Raw genomic sequence first — 19,979 nt, 5'->3', positions numbered from 1 at the left:
ATGCGCAGCTAATGTAAGAGGGCATGCAGAGTTCTTCCTCGGAAAAGGGAATTAATCTCCTTTAACTACTTGAACTGAGCATTGCTCTCAAGAGAGTCCCAGCAGTGTAGGATTAGCATATGGCGGTTTGAAAGGTGCTAGTGTAGCTCATCTGGCCACTGAGCCCCAACTCTCACACACCCTGCTAGTTAACTTTCCTCCTCAGTCATTCAAGGGGAACTACGCCCATTTTCAAAATTCATACATGTTATTCCGATGGTCTAAGACTTAAATATTGGCAAACATGCCAGCTGTGCCGCTTTCATCCTTTTATCCAAGGTGCTTGGGAGGTTGCGCTCCCTTTGCGCCTGATGTTACTAAGCAACCAAAACCTGTGCACTGCGATGACGATGATGAAGTTGTGGTAATTTAACAGTATAAGCCTCACTGACTAGCCTAAACAAAGTCAAACCAAACACAAATGGATTTCCAGCACTGTAAATCCCTCACAGTAGCTTTACACTCTATTTGCCTGTGTCAATTTGGTTCACCTTTCAACCGGATTTTGTGCCGTCCTCGGACAGAAAGACTGAAGCAGTAAAATAGTTCGTGGGACAGATCGTAAAGCTCTGGGTAGCCCTGCACTAAAATGATTAACTTCTCCTCCACATATGTAGCGTAGATTGATATTTACGGAAGAAAGAAAAGATATCTGCTGGCTGTGATTGGTTGTTCCTCGTCACATGACATGCGGTGTGCACTGCAGCGTTTTAAAAGTTGAACTATTTTTATCTTGGGGCACAACTGTTGCGCCCTGAAAAATAGGTGCTTGGAAACGCTTGCGCTTTGCGACAACGTTGCTCTCGCGTTTGAGCGCGCATGCCGCGCTTCTACATTGCCAACAATGGATGTAAGCGCACAAAAAACGCGGCATGTGTATGGCACCTTATTCTATTGTAGTATAGAAAATGTACCCATATACTCAGGTGGGTGCTCTCAGTGTCATCTATAACACCTCTCCCAATTCATTCAGTCTTTGGAGCAGCTCCAGACTTTATACCCTATGACATCACAAGTTTGAGTTTGAGCACTCTAGATTTGGGGTTTGGGAGAGAGTTGTTCATGTTTACTAATATTTTTTGGACTGTCTTAGACCAAAGGAATAACATGTCTGAATTTTGAAAAATGGGTGTAGTTCCCCTTTAAAAACCACAGGAAACTGCATTGTTGGTTTGGTTTATTTTCAGAATAGAAAGATTTTTGACAATAACTGGTATCGTGAGCATATTGAAAGACAATCCAAAGTAATTTGATATGTATTGTTTTCTGATTTTATGGTAGAAACCTAAATGTTGAAGTTAAGCTGCACTGGCTTTGAGAATGTACAGTACTGTAGTGGCCCTCAGGCATGGCTTTGATTCTAACCTGCTACTGCCTCCTAGTGGTGTTTTAGTATACTGTTTGTTGTTGATCCCTTGTGTTCTCCTGCTGAAAGAGGCTTACGGTACCTGCCATGGGCACGGGTGCATCTGCCTTATATGGCCCCTCGGTTTCTGGCAGGAAGCCATCGTGTACATTCAGGGGAGGGAAATTTTTTTTAGGGAAGTTTAAGCCTCTTTGCCGTAGCCAGGCTTCCTCCTCACGTGTCATCATATTGCATGTTAAATTATTGCAAAGGCAATGAGTTGAGTTATAAGCTCGCAAAAATGTGTTTAATATGCACGTGCTGTCTATCCAGCATGACAAGTGTCCAGTGAGAACCAGTGCTACACTAGCGGTGCGTGTGTTAGTGCTGCGGAGCATCGTATAATCTAATCCTGGCAGGGTCTGACTGTCAGTATTATCCCAGATGAACCATCCCAGACTGGTGATTGATAAAAGGTCCCAGTAGGCTGCTCTGCCAGAACATGTGACAGAGAGGCCGCGCTCTGGCTCGCAAAGCCTCAATGAAGTAAGAGTGGGCACAGACCAGGAAAAAAAAAACCTTTTTGAATGAGCATCTGGCCAGCTGACACTTGTGTGTGCGAGAGGCTTTGGCATGTGTGGGAAAGAGATTTTCTCATGCATGAACACGTGTTCATGGGAGCAGAATTTCATTGACAGTTTTTCAACACATGCGCACATGTGTTGCTATACTTGTGAGGACGTTGCATTGGCCTTCTTTCTCTGTAGGCAAATAAGTGCTTGATGTTGTGGGACCAGATTTTTGTCCTCAGTTGGGAGGTGAGTCTGCATATGTGATGGTGTGAACAGATATTTGTCCCACAAAGTGTTGAAAACATGGCACACACAGAGATGTACAGTATGACACAAACACAGATGCTTCACACTAATTGAGAAAAATGCGTCACGGCATCACCGGGCGTTTTGGTAGAATATCTAATATTTGTGCTCAGAATGCCAAATTTGCAAAGCAGTTGTTGATGTTACTTTTCAATCTAATATTTATATCCACTATTCAGTGTTTATTTGTTCACTCATCAGTGAACTCATCAGACATACACATCTGCTTCAATGTAGTACCATAATCAATTTGTTACACTCTGTTGTAGTAAGTGGTGAAAGAAGTACTTTTCTTATTTAAGTAAAAGTATCAGTATCGTAATGTAAAAATTAGGGCTGTCAATCGATTAAAATATGAATCACAAATAATTGCATGATGCGATTAATCCCATTTTTTATCTATTCAAAATGTACCTTAAAGGGAGATTTGTCAAGTATTTAATACTCTTATCAACATGGGAGTGGGCAGATAAGTTTGCTTTATGTAAATGTATGTATATATTTATTATTGGAAATCAATTAACAACACAAAACAATGACAGATATTGTCCAGAAACCCTCACAGGTACTGCATTTAGCATAAAAAATATGCTAAAATCATAACATGGCAAACTGCAGCCCAACAGGCAACAACAGCTGTCAGTTTCAGTGTGCTGACTTGACTATGACTTGCCCCAAACTGCATGTGATTATCATAAAGTGGGCATGTCTGTAAAGGGGAGACTCGTGGGTACCCATAGAACCCATTTTCATTCACATATCTTGAGGTCAGAGGTCAAGGGACCCCTTTAAAAATGGCAATGCCAGATATTCCTTGGCAGAATTTAGCGTTTGTTTGGAGCGTTATTTAACCTCCTTCACAACTGATATACTGATACCAATATCTCCATTCTAGCTTCAAACTGAGCCAGCTACATCCTCCGAAAGATTGAATAGTGGCCGGGCCTGATGGCGGACCATCGGATTTTTAAGAGAGTATATAAATATTTGAAAGATGCGTTAATGCATTAAAGAAATTAGTGGCGTTAAAGCGAATATAAGTTAACATAACATTATTATCAAGTAAGTAAGTACCTCAAAATTGTATTTAAGTGCACTACTTGAATAAATGTATTTTGTGGCTTTTCACCATTGATTGTAACTATACAACAATAGACTTACTCTGCATGTCATAGCGGAGTCATTTTACTGACGATGTGTAGGCAAACAGGTTTTAACATAAGGACGGGGTATGCTTTAAATGAACATAAGAGCATGACGTGTCATCTAAAGACAAAAGGGTTTGAACTTGTTCCAAATGGCCACACTCGAAGACGGGGTAAAATGCCTGTAGTCATAGAGAGGAGCGAGACGCGAGAAATTGTCAGCGGAGGGGTTCAGATGCTGTTTGGTGATCTGAGAAGCACAGAATGATGCCTTTACTTTTTACACCTCTCTGCTGCTGTACTACTGTAACCAGTCTTTGTACAGTATGGGTGTAAACAAGGAACAAAAATTATAACATCATCAACATATTGCTTCTCTAAGATATTCAGAAGTCATGTTAAAATGTTCTTTGAATTCTTAGGTTTTCATTGAAGATTGGATCCCCAATGTGACTGAAGTTTTTCTATGTCAGACAGAATCAGATTTTACTGCAGTTGAAAGGACCCCAGTCTTTGAAATGTCCAATAACTATTGACCTTTTTTCCTGTGGAAACGGGACATCCGTTTTTAAGTCAGGATTATTGTTTTTTGCTCTGGATCATTTTCATTTTATCTCCATCTCTACTAATCCCTGGCAGGGTTCAGACTTTTTTTTTTTAGAAAATAGGTTCAACACAGCTGTGTGTGTTGTTGGAGACAAAGCTTCACAAGGGTTAATAGTAAAGCTCTAAAAAGGGCCATGAGAAAGGTAAATCTGTTTGGGTTGTGAGGATAATAAAAATGAAAAAAAGAAGGAAAAAAAAACTATATTAGAGCTGACATTTTGCTCACTGAGACACAATCCCTTTCAAAGCTGATACGACTAAACAAACAATACAATTCTGTTTTCGCCTGTCTGTCTGCAGCAGTGACCATCGATTTCACAGTATCTAAAGGTGTTTGCTTTGCAAGGAACTTTTACCGTTTGTGGTGCTGTATCGAGGAAGATTATCTTTTTATATAGAAAAGTAGAGCCTTAGGACTTATTTCTGGAGGTGCTTTTGAAATACGAGGCTCTAAATATTTTTGGATCAGCGATTTTTTAATTCCCGTCTTGGCAAGAAGAAAAAAGGAATTCCTTGGACGGGATTTAGCCTAAAACAATGATTCCTCCTAAACTGCTCGTGTATCGGCGTACACACAGTGATGCCAATTTGGATACCCTCCAAGAGACGTGGAGGCGAAAGAAGTCCTGCGGCGATCTTTTTCAGAACGGGTACAGGGTGAGGCAGGGCCATCATGGACAGGAGGAAAAGGAAAGGCAGACAGGACTGTATCATTCAGTGTGGTCCTGTTTGCGCATCCTCTCCACCTGGGGTAAGGGCGTCAGTGTCAGTAGTAGTATAGACATGTATTATCTGGAGGGGTACACAAAATTTGTTTAGCATCAATTTGATTAAAATATTGAATCGTGATTAATCACCTATTTTTTTGATCTGTTCAAAATGTACTTTAAAGGGAGACTTGTCAAGTATTTAATACTCTTACCAACATGGGAGTGGGCAAATATGATTGCTTTATGCAAATATATGTATATATTTATTATTGGTAATCAATTAACAACACAAAACAATGGCAAATAATGTCCAGAAACCCTCACAGGTACTGCATTTAGCATAAAAAAAATGCTCAAATCATAACATGGCAAACTGCAGCCCAACAGACAACAACAGCTCTCAGTGTGTCAGTGTGCTGACTTGATATGACTTACCCAAAACTGCATGTGATTATCATAAAGTGGGCATGTCTGTAAAGGGGAGACTCGTGGGTACCCATAGAACCCATTTTCAATCAGATATCTTGAGGTCAGAGGTCAAGGGACCCCTTTGAAAATGACCATGCCAGTTTTGAAATGGTTTCTCGATTAGAGTTGGTTGATTTTTGAAAGGTGTTTAGTCTCAAGCATATGGCCACTGATTGTAGAGATTGTCTCTATAGGATTTCAGATCGCTTTTTGTCAAACATGGGCACAGACGCGAGCACACACGCATTCCATGGGATCAGTTGCGTTATGTAAAAAGACAATGAGGCAGGTGTCGCATTGTTCTATAATCCCTAGGCGAGCTACTCTTGGATGCAGACTGAGGCTCATGTAAAGTAGGCCACATGATGTTCCTCCTAACTTGTTTGAATGCATAAATAATTCCAACACATCATCTAGAATAAAGTGTCTACTTTTTTTTGTGTCATCTCCTGGTGTCTGGCAGACTAAACTGTGCATCATGTGGTGCTGTGCTGAAGTGCTGTAGAAAAATATTCTGACTGCTCATACATGTGGTTTATATTCAGTTGTCTTTCTTCATCGCTGCCTCACTTATGGTTCTCTGGTACCACTGTAAAGATATTTTACAAAACACCCTACGAATGGATAAATGTGTGAATATCAGAACCATCAGTTGTTCTGTATGCACGTATATGCTAATCTCTGTCTTTCTGTGTCTTTCTCTTTCTCTCACAGGATTAAGATTTCTAAGAGCACTAAGATTGATACAGTTTTCGGAAATTCTACAGTTTTTGAATATCCTGAAAACAAGGTAAGAATGAAGCTTTCCGCTTTCATTCACAAGAAACCTATCCCCCTGAAATAATATCTTCACTGCTATACTACCACCAGTAGGTATGTGTAACAGTGAGGCTGGTTTGAACTCCCAGAAATGTTAAAGGGATAGTTAGGGTGTTTTTTAAGTGGGGTTGTATGAGGTACTTATCCATAGTAAGTGTATCACCTACAGTAGATGACGGTCAGCACGTCCCCAGTTTGGAGAAACAGACAGGAGTTACCGCATGGAAGCAAAACAATGTAGTGCTGTGGATGAGGCCGGCAACAAAACGTATTTTAGTCACCTAAAAAAAAAGCTCACCTAAAAAAATCAATACCAGTTTAAGTGTACACTATATTTCGAATATTTTCCGACGGGCAACTGAACTGAAAGTGAAACTTATCTATATTGTTTTTGTCAACAGACTCTGCTGCTTTGAAGAGTGCATAGATAAGTTTCACTTTCATTTCAGTTCAGTTCCCCGTCGGAAAGCGGGATAAATATTATAAATACAAACAACCACCCAAACAGTTGGCTCACCTGTTGGAGCGGGCGCCCCATGTAAGGACTCAGCTCCGGGTCCTTACCGCAGTGGCCTTTGCTGCATGTCGTCCCCTCTCCCTCAGTCACTACTGTATCAAAAAAGGCAAAAAGCCCCAAAATTAATCTTTTAAAAAAACACCCAAACTATACCTTTAAGTTCTGTATATAATGTGGTGTTGTCACAATACAGTAAGTGGTAGTAATCACTTGAATCTGTATTAAAATACATGTCTCCGTTAGCATCATCCTCCTTGGAAGTCCCAGTCTGTACCTCATTGGGCTTTTATGTTCACATATCACATTTTCCCTATTTTTTGTTTATTGATATGCCTTCAATCTATTAAATTCCCATCTCAACTGCCCTGGCTTTAGGTTATTGTTAGTCACGACAACTTACTGTCATTGGCTCACGAATCTCAGTTTTTCTGTCATTATGGTCTAATGTCTTTGAGAGTTTATGGTTCATCTTCTTCTGCTACCCAGTAACTCCATTAAGCTGGTGAACCTATGCTCCATCTTCATCAGCACATGGCTGACAGCGGCTGGATTCATACATTTGGTAAGTGGGCAGATGTGATGACCAGTAAAGTCTAGTGATTAAAGAGCCAGTAAGGAAGGTAACTGGATATTGTAATGACATTTTTTCACACTCAGTAGGGATGCACTGATTCCAGTAACTTAAAGATCCAGTGTGTAGGATCTGGCGGGATCTAACCGTGAGGTTGAGATTGCAACCAACTGAAGCCTCTCTCCTGACCTACGCTACTCTTACAACAAATGGCCCTCTCTTGAGCCATTTGTTATAAGAGTAGCGTAGGTCATTCGGAGCAGAGCCAGTGCTCAGGGTGTGTGTGTACGAGGGAAGTGAGTGGTGAAGCAAGAGAGAAAGAGATTGGCGGTGACGGGAGCGAGTGAGTAACGTTATCGACTCCGGCACAAACCGTTCTGGGCTACTATAGAAACATTGCGGTGCTACATGGTGGACTCTGAAGAGGACCTGCTCCCTATGTAGATATAAACAGCTCATTCTAAAGCAACAAAAACACAACAACTCTTATTTTCAGGTGATTATACACTACAGAAAACATAAATGTTACACATGGGTCCTTTAACTCTTGGTGTCTGCCAATACCTAGTACTGATCCGATACCAGTGCTTGCTCTGTTTTTCCCAAATTTAAAATCTGTATTCTTCACTGTGTGCAATTCATTGGAATCATCGGCTGTGTCCGAAATCACTACCTCGTTCACTCATTCTACTCCTTGTATAATAGACACTCAATAATAAGCAGTAAATTCAGATTTCGGACACTTACTAATCACAATATTCATATACTCATTTTGCATCGCTCTACAGTAATTTGCACGCCATGGACACTACTTTTATTGTTCCATTGTGGAGATTTTGAGGGTACTATATAGTAGATACATTTACACACTCAGAATTCAGACACTCACACACAGAATGGTGGACAGTAAATATAGTGCAATATATAGTAAAAAGACTGAATGACTGAATGACTCACAGTGGAGACACTGAGTTCTATAATGACATTGATGAAGGGTGTGTATTTAATGTGATCTGCTTAATAGGGTAAGTATTTGCTCTGATGCCGATTTGTGAGTCCCAAGGGTGCAATAAAAAACTGAAAGGAGGGTAAATTATGATCAACTCTCAGAAGGCAAACAGCCACTAATTCATGTGCAAATAAATCAACCGTATTTTCAAAAAGATAAATTATTTTCAATTTAAGATTTGAAAGGCCTTATATAACCTTTATAACAAAGATTTATTCTACAGGAAATAGAAAATTAGTAATATAAAAACACTGTTTGGGGTGTTGCACTCAAGGAACTGCAATTTCAAGTTCAAGTCTGACCAGAGACCTTTATTGTATGCCTCTTCGCTCCCCATGTTTCCTGTCATTATCTACTGTCAAACTGTCCAATTTAGGCAAAATGCCATAAAATAATTATAAAAAAAAGTATATTATTGTGTGTAGAGTGTCATATTTTTTTATTTTTTTAAAAGTCCCTATAGTATACATTGAAGCTCTGCTCAACAACTCAGTAAGGCACCAAACAGTTTTACCACTAGATGGTAGCCTAAGCCCAATATATAAAGAATATACTGTATGACTCAACAGAGATGAGTGCATGAGCACTTGTAGCTGGATTCAATCAACTTGATTAAATAGTTTCTCTGTGCAAAACTTTGTTTACAGATTGGTGGTGAGAGTCATGCGTAATTATCCTTCCCTCCTTCCCCCTCCAATCACCGTTTTAGGTGGAAAACTCAGGGGATCCTTGGGAAAACTTCCAGAATTCCCAGCCACTTTCCTATTGGGAATGTGTCTATTTACTGATGGTGACGATGTCTACAGTGGGCTACGGGGACGTCTATGCAAAAACCACCTTGGGTCGCCTGTTTATGGTCTTCTTCATCCTTGGTGGTTTGGTAAAATCAGGCTTTTCTTTCTCCCTCGCTCCCTTTATCCCCTCCTAAATCCTGCCTGTCCCCATCAATAGACTGTTTAAAACTGTTGAAAATGATGTATTAAGGACAAATGAATTTAAATACTTCATTTATTATGTATATTTTATGATATATTTTAGCATAGTGCAAATGTTACAACTATGTTGCCTGAGCCAGTAAATGTTATTTCTTTGTCATAGTGAAGTTGTATCCCATATTTAAGCCTACTGTATCCTGTCTACTGTAGTTACAGTACTATGTGCTCCTTCGTCGTCGTCCCCCCTTACGTGTCACTCCTGTATTTGTTTGATAAGAGTGGAAGCTGTCTGATAATGTTGTTACTGTTCTCTTAAAAGCAGTCGTGGTTTCAGGACACCCCTCCTCCCGTGTCTCTTCCCACAATTCCAACAAACACAGGGGCAGGGAGATGAGGCTTAGGCCAGCCTGACTGTTACCATAGCAACAGCAGCCTCCCACTCCCTCCCGCTCACCTTCCTCTGATGTAGCGTCCTGTTGGGTTGCCACTAGTACAGTAACTTGCATGGGTGCGCACACCTGTGAGCACTCATACAGTACACACATATTGCCTCCTCCGTCTTCTCTTACAAATATACGGAGGATCTAGCCGAATCGCAGTCACAGTGTTCTGTATTTGGACAGCTATCGCTGTGCACTGATGACCTGCAGCTGTGTGGATGTGTGCCTTGTTGTGGCCATGGTGATAGGTTGTGTGTTTTTCTCAGCGTTGAGAGCTCTGGAAGTCATGAGGCTAGTACCTCAGCCTGCTTCCTATCAGCAGCAGTGGCTAAATAATGACTTCAGCCTGGAGATATTTTAAAGCCAGGGATCATATTAAACTCACGTCGTTTCACATTATTCCTGCTGACGTGTAGATGCACTTTCCAAGCATGACTTAAGTATGTATTTACAAGGGCGAGGGGCACCTCTTTGTTTCTTATTGTAGATGTTGGCCTAGATGTGTAGCGTCAGTGATTGTTAGTTGGTAAACTTAAAGGTCCCATATGGTAAAAAGTGAGATTGTCATGTTTTTTTTTTATTATAAAGCAAGTTTAAAGTGCTATAAATACTGTGAAAGTATTGAAACCCTCAATCCATAGAGAAATACACACAGCCCGTACTCAGAAACTGTGCTTTTGAAACAAGCACTCAGGATTTCTGTAACTTTGTGATGTCACAAATCTATAATATTTAGACCATTTCACAGTTTTAAACGTAAACATTCTAAATGTGTCCCAGTTTAATGGTGCCTTCAAATGGGGTCGTGTTTACCGTGTTCACGAGAAGGGTCCATATGAGTGCCCCCCCTTGTGGTATCCACAACCTTGTAAGTGGAAAGTTTCTGAAAGCTCTGAGTTCACGAGTTGTGACGGGTTTGTTGACGTTGTCAGAAAAGGCTGAGGCCATGGAAGTACATTTTTCGGTGGATAATAAGTTAATATATTGTAAATTTAGTCGTATGTTGTTTTTCGTATAGGTTAGGTTATTGGTTAATAGGTCTGAGGAAAATGTTGATGTTCCCAACGGCCTCATCTTTTTCCTCTGTCATTATGCCTTTGCATTTCCTGCATTATGTTACCCACTTGCTAGCTTGCTAAATTGTTAGCCTCTGCGGCTTCTAGACGCCGACAGTAACGTTAATATTGGTGTTGCTTAGCAGTGGTATTCTTAAGACTTAACCACTTGAACGGTAAGCATATCGTGTACACGACTTCCCATGTTGAAAATACGAGCTCACGAGTTTCATTTGAAGGCACCATATTTCCTGTTGCAGCTGACAGGAAGTAAACATGGACTCAAGCTGTTGCCTGGCAACGCAATTCCATTGCAATTCCGTCTAAAATTTTTTTACATTACAGCATGTAAACGTGTTATAATAGAAACATAAATTACAAGTATGAACCTGAAAATTAGCATAATATGGGACCTTTAAACACGACCCCGTGCTAGGATAACAGGCTGTGACACTTTGCAAAATGCATCCAGCTCATTTTCCAGCCCAACGAATGAGTCTTAATGTGTTTTGCAGCTGTGGACCATCAGGTGGGCCTATTCAAATCAACCTGCCAAATCATCTGTGTTTGTTGGACAAAACATGGCACATAGGTTTTTTTTATTCTCCCTTTAAAAGTCTGCTGTCCAGAAAGGTATAGGGTGCTATCACAGACGCATCAGCTGTGACAAAATTCTTCCCCATTGACCAAACCTGTACCTAAACATTTACCTTTAAAAATTGGGGCTATTTTTTAATAGCAAAAAAAAATTTTTTGTATATGAAGATCAAGTTTAACTTGATTTCCATAGTGAAGTACTATTTCCCCCCCCTCAGAAATCTGGATTCTTGCACCAGTTTCCCCACCACCCTGCTGCGGCGTAGAAGTCTCTCTTTTTAGCTTCTTCTTCTGTCTCCTATCTTCTCCTTAGGCCATGTTTGCCAGCTACGTCCCTGAAATCATAGAGTTAATAGGAAACCGAAAGAAATATGGTGGTTCCTATAGTGCGGTTAATGGCAGAAAGTAAGTATTCCAGATGGTTCTGCTGTTTTTCTGTGTGCGGTAGAACCCTCTCTGCATGCCTTTTGTTCTTTTTTTCTGTTCCATGCATGTAGGCCATGTTTGCTCGCTACGTGCCAGAAATTGCTGCTCTCATCCTTAATCGGAAGAAATACGGAGGGAGTTATAACTCGACACGAGGCAGAAAGTAAGTTGAAATCCAGACGAGGTGTGGTTGTGTGACTCAAGTGCGCCCCCTTGAAGTTCATAGTTACTGGGGGTTAGTTAACTTGACCTTTTTGTAGAGCAGTAAAAGTTACGTTATAACATCAAGTCACACTGCGTGACTGGAGACCTTGGCCATTAGGACACACATGTCCATGCCCCTTAACTCTCTCTTTTACTCTGTCTTCTTCGTCTTTCTCTTGTCTATACCTGCCTCTATCTGTCCTTCACTAAGAGCTTTCCTGAAGTCATTTGTGTGCTGTTCATTTTCTTTCTTTGTCCTCCTTGAAACATCCTGTGTTGCGCTTTAATTTAATTTGGAAAATAGAGCTTTCATGACTACTACACTTTAGACTTAACAGTATACTAACCTGTGGTGCTTCTGTGCAATGTATCCGTGCACTATGTGTTGTTCCGTTTCTTATCTGGTCCCTCATTAATACAGCCTTGCCTATAGGGATGAATCAAAATGAAAGAAAATAGTCATGAAACCCCTACTATCCGCTTCCAAAAGGATTTTTTCCCCACAAGAAAATAGAAAGATTTAAACATCTGCAAGTGCATTATTATTGGTGGTCTTTTTTAAGCATCATCAATCTCAATGACCGTTGCAGGATATGATTTCTTTTCTTGTTTCATTTTGGCTTGTTTTTGCATGTTTTTCTGGAATTACTTTTCTTTAACTGCATCATTTCCGGCATGTTCTCTGTGACCTGCAGACATGTGGCTTTTTCATTGATTGCAAACTCCATGAAAAAGCCCATCTTCTTGTCGTCTGTCACCGCTCGCCCCATCGCATCATCAATGCTTGACATGACTCTGGCCCTGATCTTCAGTCAGCTCCCACACCCTTGAATGCTGGATGCCTCGCTCCCAGTGGAGGCTCTCAATTGCTTTTGGCTTGCTTTTGCCTGCTTTGGTTCTTGGTGCCCGCCTGGTTCTCGTGTTTGTATGGTGCTGGTGGTGGTGCTGGTGCTGGTGGTGGTGCTGGTGGTGGTGGTGGTGGAGTTTGTCTCCAAACACTCTCGTTATTTATGTATATGTGTAATTGGTTCCAGGATGTGTGACACTGTGGTCATTTCACCACAGTAGTTATTGTCCAGTGCTGTTCTCCTTCCCCTCGTGGCTCAAACCTTAACTAACATTCAGCACACAGACATATTTTAATCTAGATGTGGTGTTTCCAGAAAATAGAGGGTAGACTTCTTTTTCCTTCTTCTCTTTTCCTTCAACATTTACTACTATGCGGTAGGGATGCACCAATACCGGATCGGATATCGGGCCGATACCGACTTTATTGATCCCAAATTGGAAATTTATTATGTTACAGCAGCAGGTTATGCAGGCAATGCACAGGAACAGTTAATAAAATGTACTTGTCAACACTAGAGAAATATATCCATAGAATACAAAATATAAGAATATTGGAATACACTATAAATATACCTGACTACTACAAAAATATAAATTATAAACATAGAATAACCCACTACATACAAGTTTGCAATAACATACTATATACATTAGCAAAGTGTGCAAGATACTATATACATTAAATTTAATAATAAATAATAATTCAGTAAATTTTTTATCAGTTTATTTATTTGTTACATTTTGTTTTACAAAGTTAAGAAAGCAATGTTTAAGTGAAGCCTGATGTTGCCTTACACATAAAAGAATGATCCCAGTCACTTCCACACAGTGAGGCATACAGCTTATTAATTAAACACTGGTATCGGATCAGTACTCTGTATCGGCCGGTATCGCAATCGGTATCGGGACTGAAGAAGTCAGATCGGTGCATCCCTACTAAGTTTCCTCTTTCTCACTCTGTTTCTCTTTTCCAATCTCACTCCCATTGGTTTCAGTCCCTCTGTGGATTCTAGCGAGTCAGCAGTAGAACGAGACATTGGAGAAAAAAAAGCCTTTGTTCGATAATGTTTGCCTGTCATTGAGATAAGATTGATGAAATGTTATGTTTGGCCGGCGACCTCAGCCCAGACTCGCAGATGTGTGTTGAGAGAAGCCCTTGTCAAAGCCGAGGATAGTTTCTCCCACACACTTTATTTTCTCTCTCCACACCCCACTTCCATTTCTCCCTCTGGTTAGGCATACATGTGGTAACAATCAGAAGATACCCACCAAACACACAGGCTTAGAGTGGCACCAGGCTCTTTGCATAATCATTTAAATATGTGTGTTTACATGTATAGGACCTGACACGTAGACAAAACCGCTTTGTCATGTGGGTTCAGGATCGCCATCGGGGTTCAGTTATTTAGCAGCTGTCAGCACAAAAAAAAGAAGTCTATCATGGAAATGAGATTAGGAGATTACAAGTATCCGACTGATTACAGAGCTCGCAAACAATGAGGTCATGATACATTGTGAACTATTTTAACCCTTATTTCATCTCGCCGCCTGGCCTCTGTCATTTGAAACAGGCCTTGAAGGTTATTTGGAAGTGAGACTGGACTCGCATTGGATCCATACTGAGTTTCTGTTTCATGCTAGCGTTGCTTATAGTGCTCTGTGCAGTGTAGCGTACACCCATGAGCGCAGTGACAGCACTCAGCCTGCATACGCTGATATAATAATGACAAGTGTTGCATTCTGTTGGCGCCCACTGCAGTCGGGGCTCTGCGGTTTCCATTATGACTCTATGGTTTCCATTAGCCCTCAACTTCAACAGAGGGGTTGGCATGGAAACTGGCTTCAACCCTAGCTGAACTCTGACATACACCTTTGAACGTCCTCTATAAGGGCTAGCAACTTGAGGCAGGCAGGCCCAAAGACTCCTACGTTATCAGGCACACGCTTACATAATGTTAAAACCTACACCTGGCAGAGTTTCCAAAGAATCTGCATAAAAGTGCATTATATAGTTATTAGGGCTGTCAAACGATTAAAATATTTAATCGCAATTATACGCATGCTTGTCCATAGTTAATCGCAATTAATCTCACATTTTTTATCTGTTCAAAATGTACCTTAAAGGGAAATTTTCCAAGTATTTAATACTCTTATCAACATGGGAGTGTGCAAATATGCTTGCTTTATGCAAATGTCTGAATATATTAATTATTGGAAATCAATTAACAACACAAAACAATGACAAATATTGTCCATAAACCCTCACAGGTACTGCATTTAGCATAGAAAATATGGTCAAATCATAACATGGCAAACTCAAGCCCAACAGGCAACAACAGCTGTCAGTGTGTCAGTATGCTGACTTGACTATGACTTGCCCCAAACGGCATGTGATTATCATAAAGTGGGAATGTCTGTAAAGGGGAGACTCGTGGGTGACCATAGAACCCATTTTCATTTACATATCTTGAGGTCAGAGGTCAAGGGACCCCTTTGAAAATGGCCATGCCAGTTTCTTCTCACCAAAATTTAGTGTAAGTTTGGAGCATTATTTAGCCTCTTTAGCTGACAGGCTAGTATGACATGGTTGGTACCAATGGATTCCTTAGGTTTTGTAGTTTCATATGAGGAAATATCTTCACTCTAGCTTTAAAACTGAGCCCGCTACAACCTGAAAATCGCAAGTTGGCTTAATGCGTTAAAGAAATTAGTGGCGTTAAAACAAATTTGCATTAACGCGTTAACTTTGACAGCCCTAATATATATCCCTGCACACTTCTTGACATTAATCACAGGAGATGCAATTTCAACTAAGTTGCTATGAATTGCAACATGTTGACGATGATTCTTGCAGTAGGTTTCATCACTGATCCTAAGGATTAGAGCAGTACCAAGTGAGTGACCTCTGTTGCTGATGTTTGAGCTCCCCGTGTGATCATTGTGTATTCAGTGCATCCCCAGTGACATCCTGGGATGTGCCCCAACTGCATGTTTCGTGTGTGCACGCTCTGTAATACCCCTTTGCATTTAATGTGATTGTGTGCCACACTGTTTTTTTTTAGTTTCCAGGTTGATGTGTTTGGTTTTCTTGTAAAAATCTGTGCCCCTGAGTGCTCTTTTGTTTTGTTTTTTAGTTATGTCTATAGTTTAAGCTGTACAGTATAATCAGGTTAATCAGAGGGGATGTTTTTTGGTTATGAAGCAATTATAAGTGTTTGAATTATCTAAGATATCCTATCCTATTTAACTAGCCAATGATATCAGTGTTCAATTTGATGCAACTATTGGCTAGGGGTGGGAATCACCAGAGGCCCCACAATACGTTATTATCGTATTATATCTCAGAGTTTACATTTACATATCTGGAGGTCAGAGGTCAAGGGACCCCTTTTAAAATGGCCATGCCAGTTTAAAAAAAAAAAAGAATAATAAATAAATGACCCAATAAATAAATAACTGTCATTAAATACTAAAAAATAAATGTAGTCATTAATAAATTGATAAAAGTGACATAAATTGATATTTCTGTTTTAATTTGCTTCTTTATTTATCTTTGTATTAATTCCTTTATTTATTTACCATTGTTTAATTTTCCCTTTTATGTATTTCTTTTTATATTTTTTTTTATTTATTATTTCTTTTTGCATTTATTTCTTTATTTCTTTTTGCATTTATTTTTAATTTATTTTTAAATCTGTGTATTTATTTATGTATTTATGCATTTCTTTATTTGTTTATTTTTGCATTATTTTCCCTTAGCATTAATACAAAGATAAATAAATAAAACAGAAATATCAATATATGTCACATTTTATCAATTAATCAATGTCTACATTTATTTTTAATAGTATTTTTGCTACATTTAATGACATTTCTTTATTTATCGAGTCATTTATTTATTTATTCATTTATTTTTGGATTTTGGCAGGTTCCGTCCTCCATTGGATTGTTAAGAGGTTAATAGTTTTTATAATAAAACATCGATGATGTCTTGATGTCCGTGTATAAATGCAATATACCCACGCAAAATATCGCGATACTATGCTGTATCGATTTCCCCCCCCCACCCCTATTATTGGAACACTAAAAGGAGGAAAACTTAGAAGAGACATGCCAACTTTAGTGATGTCTATCAAGTGAAGCATTATATTTCAACAATATTTCCGTCTTAAATACAGAGACTGAAACTAGTGGCATGATCAGGGGAAGAACCAAAGCTTGATACGTGAGGAAGAATGTTTTGCTTTGCTGATAAATCCCTTCCCTACACCTAGTGTGTGTGGGTGTTTGAGATTTATAACCTAATACTGAACCCACACAAACCAAATAATACACCATACATCTGTATATTCCCTCTACCCTTGTAGAAGGGCATCTGGATACTGGAAATAGGAAAACGTGACTGATGTTTTTCATCTCTTGTTATGAGAGACATCTAGTGCCAAATACTGCCGGCTGCCCACAGACATCTCAGCTCATCAGCTTGTAAGACCACACGGCCCCTTTGGCCAACCATGCAATCACGGCTGCTCATTAGATTCTCTTAAAGGACAGAGGCGACATCTGCGAAGACCATTATGTCCTGCAACATCCACAAACTGCCATTCTCCCAATATGTCTGTCACATTACCTTGCCAAGTCCACTTCAGTTCAGCCCTACCCGGTCCATCTGGTACTGGGTAGGAGAACACTAAGCGATCTGGACTATGGTTCTTCTCATCTAACATCAATAAATATCTGTTTCCTTTAAACCTGCCAGACTGAGTCACATTTCAGTAATGTTCTACAATTTTAGACGTCAACTTTTTAAGGTCAATGTGTTAGCCAGAGCCTCTTTCTTGTGTATAACAGTATGATAATGGATTGAAGGAGACAAATCTAGTTCGATAATAAGAGATTGAGCAGTGAACAAATATGACCACAGGTTTTTTTTTTTATTTTAGGAAAGAGTAACCCAATACTTATAATTTTAAATGCAAAGCTGTCCAGTGTCCAGGCACTCAAAACTAAAGTGGTTCATTTGTCTCCTGGCACATCGTGCTAAGTAGTGGATAAGGCCATTGTCATTACACAGATTGCCTTACAGGTCTCCATAGGGTAATTAGGGTGTCTGCCGAGTGTCCACACTAATCCATGTCAGTATAAGGCCTGGATTCTACTGAGCATGTTTGGATTTCTCATTTAGGGGTTTGGCAATAAGACTTGGTGACATTTAACTTTAAATCCAGAAGGGTAGCTCAGCTTACCACAGTGCAAATGAAGCATATAAAGTGTCTTAAATCCACTAGATTAGCGTGATTACATTGCCTATTATTACCATATCATGATTGAGTTCCAAGCATTTCTTAATAACAACAACTTATAACAGTGCTACAATAACATTAAAGGGGTAGTTTGGGTGTTTTGAAATGGGGTTGTATGAGGTACTTATCCATAGTCAGTGTATTACTTACAGTAGTTGACGGTCGGCACAACCCCAGTTTGGAGAAGCAGACGGGAGTACCAGAATGGGAGCAAAGCAATGCACTGCTGTGGACGGGTGCAGCAGCTAAACATATTTTAGCCACCTAAAAGAAAGGCCCACCTAAAAAAAGATCCATATCCCTTTAAGTGTACGCAATATTTAGAATATTTTTGCCGGTTTACCTCACCGTCAGACAGCCCTTTACGACGGGAAACTGAAGCCGTTATCTATGCTCTCACCAAAGCCACCAGACTCCATTGGAAAAAAATAAATAAAATTGTAATTTTACTTCACAGTACACAGGAGATGCTGGTCTACCGCTGCCTCGACCAATAAGTTTGTTTGTGTTATTGTGTGACTTTGATTAGTTCGGTTTCACCAAAGTCCCACAATAACACAAACAAACTAACCGATTAAGGCAGCGGTAGACCAGCATCCCCAGTGTTCTGCAAGGTAAAATTCAATGGAGTCTGGTGGCTTTGTTGAGAGCATGGATGGATACAATGGCTTCAGGTACCCCTCGGAAAGGGATGCTTGACGGCAAGGTAACGTGGTGAAAATATTCTAAATATAGTGTACATTTAAACATATTTTTTTAGGTGGGCCTTTCTTTTAGGTAGCTAAAATATGTTTTGCTTCCGGCCCCGTCCACAGCAGTACATTGCTTTACTTATGTGCGGTAACTCCTGTTTGCTTCTCCAAGCTGGGGGCGTGTCGACCTTCATCAGTAGGCAATACACTGATTATGGATGAGTACCTCAACCCCACTTCAAAACACCCAAACTATCCCTTTAAAGGAGTAAGATAACTCAAATCCTTAATATGAATTTGAAAAAAAATAAATCAAGCAAAAAGAATATTTTCATCAATGACTGATACATGATGTGGGAATTGAAATGATTTCTTTCAGTTCCGAGACACTAAAACGTAACAGAAGCACCACAAGTTTCATTGTTGAGACTGTTCAGAATTTAAAGTTTAAAGTTCAGACTTGGGACAGTGACCATCCAAACCACCCAAATGACTCTCATCTCATGATATAACCATAAAGCTGACCTTTGGTCTTGATCAGTCTGGCCTACGGTGCAGTCAGAGGACAAACAGGGACACAACCTCAACTCCCAAATCGTTCCAACCTAACCATCGTACTTCCTCACTGCTGTAATCAGCCCCGTGCACAATCTGACAGATCCCTCTGCTGTAATGCGCCACATGTTTTGCCAGCGGACCCGTCAAATACTCCGAGGTCCTGTTTAGAATTTGTGTCAACCACAGGCCTCGAAATCACTTTGAAAGTTTCTAGTAATGTTCTGTATAAAAGCACAAGCATATTGATGTACATGTCTTTGTCAACATCCATTCAGCTCACAAAGGGCTGGTTTGGCCGAAGGGACAGTTTTTATATTGAGAACGGATGACAATCCAACCACTGTGGGCTGTGTGATTATATCTTAGATTTTCTAAAGTGGTTCAGAGTTGAGTGTTTGATTGCACTTGTTGTGCAGAATTTAACCACTTTCATTACATGGGGGAAAATATTCACTTTTATGGCAAAAAAATATATAATTCGGTTACTTGTTTGCTTTGAAATGACATTTCTTGACATGTATATAGTTTTTTTTCAGTCTATATTTGAGTTAGATGTTAGAGTGCTTTGGTTTGACTGATTATCTTTGGGAGACATGCCAGTGTCTGCAGTGATTTATGTCGCCCACTCAAGATGATTTCTTCCCCCCTTCCAGGCACATTGTGGTCTGTGGTCATATTACCCTCGAAAGTGTCTCCAACTTCCTCAAAGACTTCCTACACAAGGACAGGGATGATGTCAATGTTGAAATTGTTTTTCTCCATAAGTAAGTTAATTTTTGCTTCCTCACCTCGTGTAGGTTAGCAGATCACAAT

General features: G+C 39.9%; 1 protein-coding gene across 27 annotated transcripts in view; it reads left to right on the top strand.

Moving 5' to 3' along the window:
* kcnma1a (potassium large conductance calcium-activated channel, subfamily M, alpha member 1a) overlaps window positions 1-19,979 on the top strand; it is a 186,242-nt gene that overhangs the window by 113,132 nt on the left and 53,131 nt on the right. For 22 of the 27 annotated variants that reach the window (XM_037783231.1, XM_037783207.1, XM_037783230.1 and 19 more), the window contains exons 6-10: window positions 5,906-5,981; window positions 7,014-7,089; window positions 8,817-8,987; window positions 11,448-11,539; window positions 19,820-19,930. In XM_037783231.1, the coding sequence (XP_037639159.1) occupies window positions 5,906-5,981; window positions 7,014-7,089; window positions 8,817-8,987; window positions 11,448-11,539; window positions 19,820-19,930 (526 nt within the window). Of the gene's footprint in view, window positions 1-5,905; window positions 5,982-7,013; window positions 7,090-8,816; window positions 8,988-11,447; window positions 11,540-11,631; window positions 11,724-19,819; window positions 19,931-19,979 lie in introns of all 27 variants that reach the window. The other 5 variants (XM_037783219.1, XM_037783217.1, XM_037783223.1 and 2 more) reach the window with 1 other exon arrangement.

This window comes from Sebastes umbrosus, chromosome 10 (assembly GCF_015220745.1).
Source record: "Sebastes umbrosus isolate fSebUmb1 chromosome 10, fSebUmb1.pri, whole genome shotgun sequence".
Taxonomy (NCBI): domain Eukaryota; kingdom Metazoa; phylum Chordata; class Actinopteri; order Perciformes; family Sebastidae; genus Sebastes; species Sebastes umbrosus.
The sequence above is the reverse complement of the archived record's forward strand: the minus strand, read 5'-3'. Positions and strand labels throughout refer to the sequence as shown.